Below are 2,789 nucleotides of genomic sequence, written 5' to 3'. Positions count from 1 at the left end.
CCCCCTGTGGATCCAGCCCCGTGCCAGGCTGGGGGGTTGGGAATTCCAGAGGGAATGTGGGAGGTTGGAGGGGGGCAGAGTTGGTTGGAAGGGGTTTGGAGCTCTCTGGGCTGGTGGGAGGTGTGGGAGGTGTGGGGGGTGTCCCTGCCCCTGGGACTGGAGGAGCTTTGAGGTCCTTTCCAACCCAGACCAGGCTGGGATTGTGATTCCCACACACACAAAGGCTCTTCTGCAGCCCCTGCTTTCGGGCTCTGCTTAACTCCTTCCTCTGATTAACTCCTTCCTCTCCCTCCTTCCTTCCTCTCCATCTCCTCCTTCCTCTCCCTTCCCTCCTTCTCCCTTCCCTCCTTTCTCTCCCTCCCTCCTTCCTCCCCCATCCCTCCCTCCTTCCTCCCCATCCCTCTTTCCTCTCCCTCCCCTCTTCCTCTCCCTTCCCTCCCTCGTCTCCCCTCCCTCCTTCTCCCTCCTCTCCCATCTCTCCTTCCTCTCCCTCCCCTCCTTCCTCTCTCTTCCTTCCTTCCTCTCCCATCTCTCCTTCCTCTCCCTCCCCTCCTTCCTCTCCCTCCCTCCTTCCTCTCCCTTCTCTCCTTCCTCTCCCATCCCTCCCTCTTCTCCCTTCCCTCCTTCTTCTCCCTTCCTTCCTTCCTCTCCCATCCCTACTTCTTCTCCCTCCCTCCTTCCTCGCCCTTCCCTCCCTCATCTCCCTTCCCTCCTTCTCCCTTCCCTCCCTCCTCAACCTCCCCTCCTTCCTCTCCCTTCTCTCCTTCTTCTCTCTCCCCTCCTTCCTCTCCCTCCCTCCCTGTTTTCCCTCCCTCCCTGTTTTCCCTCTCCCTGTTTTCCCTGTCTCCCTGTCTCCCTGTTTTCCCGGGCAGGCGACGCTCTGCTGGACGCGGGTGAGTCCATGAAGCGCCTGGCTGAGGTGAAGGATTCCCTGGACATCGAGGTCAAACAGAACTTTATTGATCCCCTGCAGAACCTCTGTGACAAAGACCTGAAGGAGATCCAGGTAAATCCCACCTCCAGGGGGAGATTTTTCCTCCTCCTCCTCCTGCTCTCTCTGCTTTCCAAGGTGGGATCCAAGGGCTGGCAGGAATTCCCTGCACTGGGTGTTTTCTCCCTCCTGCTGCTCCTGAGCAGGCTGGATGCAGCTTGGAATGGTTCCCAAAACATCCCAAAACACCTTCTGGCCTTGCTGAATCCGGTTCCTTGTGCTGGGAGCTCCCAGTTTGGGCTTCAAGCCCTGAGCAATCCCCCCCTCCAGGCCTCAGCATCCCGGGAAAGCCCTTTGGTGCCTCACAGGGGGACACAGAACTCCGGAGTGCAGATCCATGCAAAGCACAGCCAGGCTCTGGAATGGGATCTGTCCCAACCCCTCATTCCCAAGGCAGCTCTCTTGAGTGAATTTTCACTCCCAGTGGTGCCCCAGGTAACATAACCCCCCATTTTCTGCCTCAGTGCTCCTCCATCCCCCAATTCCATGAGGATAAAACATTCCTACCCTCAGAGCCCGGGAATGCAACACCCAGAGCCCACATTCCTGATCTCCAGAGATCCCTGGAGGTCCTGAGGAGCTGGAAGCAGCAGGACAGGTCTTCACCTTCCCCAATGTGGGGCACAGCCTGGGGTGTTTCCCTCAGTGGGAAGGGGCTGGAATCATTCCCCCATTCCATGGGAGCGCCAGGAGCAAAGGAGCTCAGCCTGGAAGTGGAGCTGAGCTGCTCCCAGGAGAGCCTGGCTGCTCCCAGCTCCTCCTGCTTCCCTGCTCATCCCATCCCATCNGCTTCCCTGCTCATCCCATCCCATCTCATCCCCAGCAGGACAGTTCTTCATCTTCCCAAATGTGGGGCTGCTCCTGCAGTGTTTCCCTCGGTGGGAAGGGGCTGGAATCGTTCCCCCATTCCATGGGAGCGCCGGGAGCAGATGCTCCGAGATCAGAGTTTGGAGGTGAAGGAGCTCAGCCTGGAGCTGCTCCCAGGAGAGGCTGGCTGCTCCCAGCTCCTGCTGCTTCCCTGCTCATGCCATGCCATGCCATCCCACCCCCAGCACCACCTGAAGAAGCTGGAAGGGCGGCGCCTGGACTTCGACTACAAGAAGAAGCGCCAGGGGAAGATCCCGGACGAGGAGCTCCGACAGGCCATGGAGAAGTTCGAGGAGTCCAAGGAGGTGGCAGAGACCAGCATGCACAACCTGCTGGAGACTGATGTGAGAGGGGCTCCGTGTCCCTGGGGTGGGATCCCGCCGGGATGGCCCCAGCTGGACACTCGTTGGTGCTCCTGGGGGGTTTGGCTCCGTGGGAACCCGGAGCTGAGTGACCAGGACGGAGCTGCTCCGGCCTTGGGGAGCCCCTGGTCCTGAGCCAGCTCCTGGAGCAGCAGGGGAGAGGCTGGGGCTGCCACCAGGCAGGTCTGCTCTGGGTGGAGGGATCAGGTCTGATTCCCAAGGAGGAACCTCAGTGGAGGGATCAGTTCTGATTCCCTAAGAGAAACCCCAGTGGAGGGAGTCTCCTGTCAGAGTGGAGGGAGTCAGTTCTGATTCCCAAGAAGGAATCTCAGAGGAGGGAGTCTCCTTTCCATGGAGGGATCAGTTCTGATTCCCAAGGAGGAGTCTCAGTAGATGGAGTCTCCTCTGGGTGGAGGGTGTCAGTTCTTATTCCCAGAGAGGAATCTCAGAGGAGGGAGTCTCCTTTCCATGGAAGGAGTCAGTTCTGATTCCCAAGGAGTCTCCTCTCAGTGGAGAGAGTCAGCTCCAATTCCCAAGGAGGAATCTCACTGGATGGAGTCTCCTCTCCA

General features: G+C 59.2%; 1 protein-coding gene across 1 annotated transcript in view; it reads left to right on the top strand.

The window, feature by feature from the left end:
• The window catches only part of SH3GL1 (SH3 domain containing GRB2 like 1, endophilin A2), a 13,856-nt gene that overhangs the window by 6,450 nt on the left and 4,617 nt on the right, over window positions 1-2,789 (top strand). The window contains exons 2-3 of the mRNA XM_029963871.1: window positions 873-1,006; window positions 2,044-2,267. Coding sequence (XP_029819731.1) covers window positions 873-1,006; window positions 2,044-2,267 — 358 coding nt within the window. The remainder of the gene's footprint in view (window positions 1-872; window positions 1,007-2,043; window positions 2,268-2,789) is intronic.

The sequence above is a fragment of the Manacus vitellinus genome, unplaced genomic scaffold, assembly GCF_001715985.3.
Source record: "Manacus vitellinus isolate BGI_N305 unplaced genomic scaffold, ASM171598v3 scaffold_64_pilon, whole genome shotgun sequence".
Lineage (NCBI taxonomy): Eukaryota > Metazoa > Chordata > Aves > Passeriformes > Pipridae > Manacus > Manacus vitellinus.
This window is presented reverse-complemented; position numbering and strand designations above follow the sequence as displayed.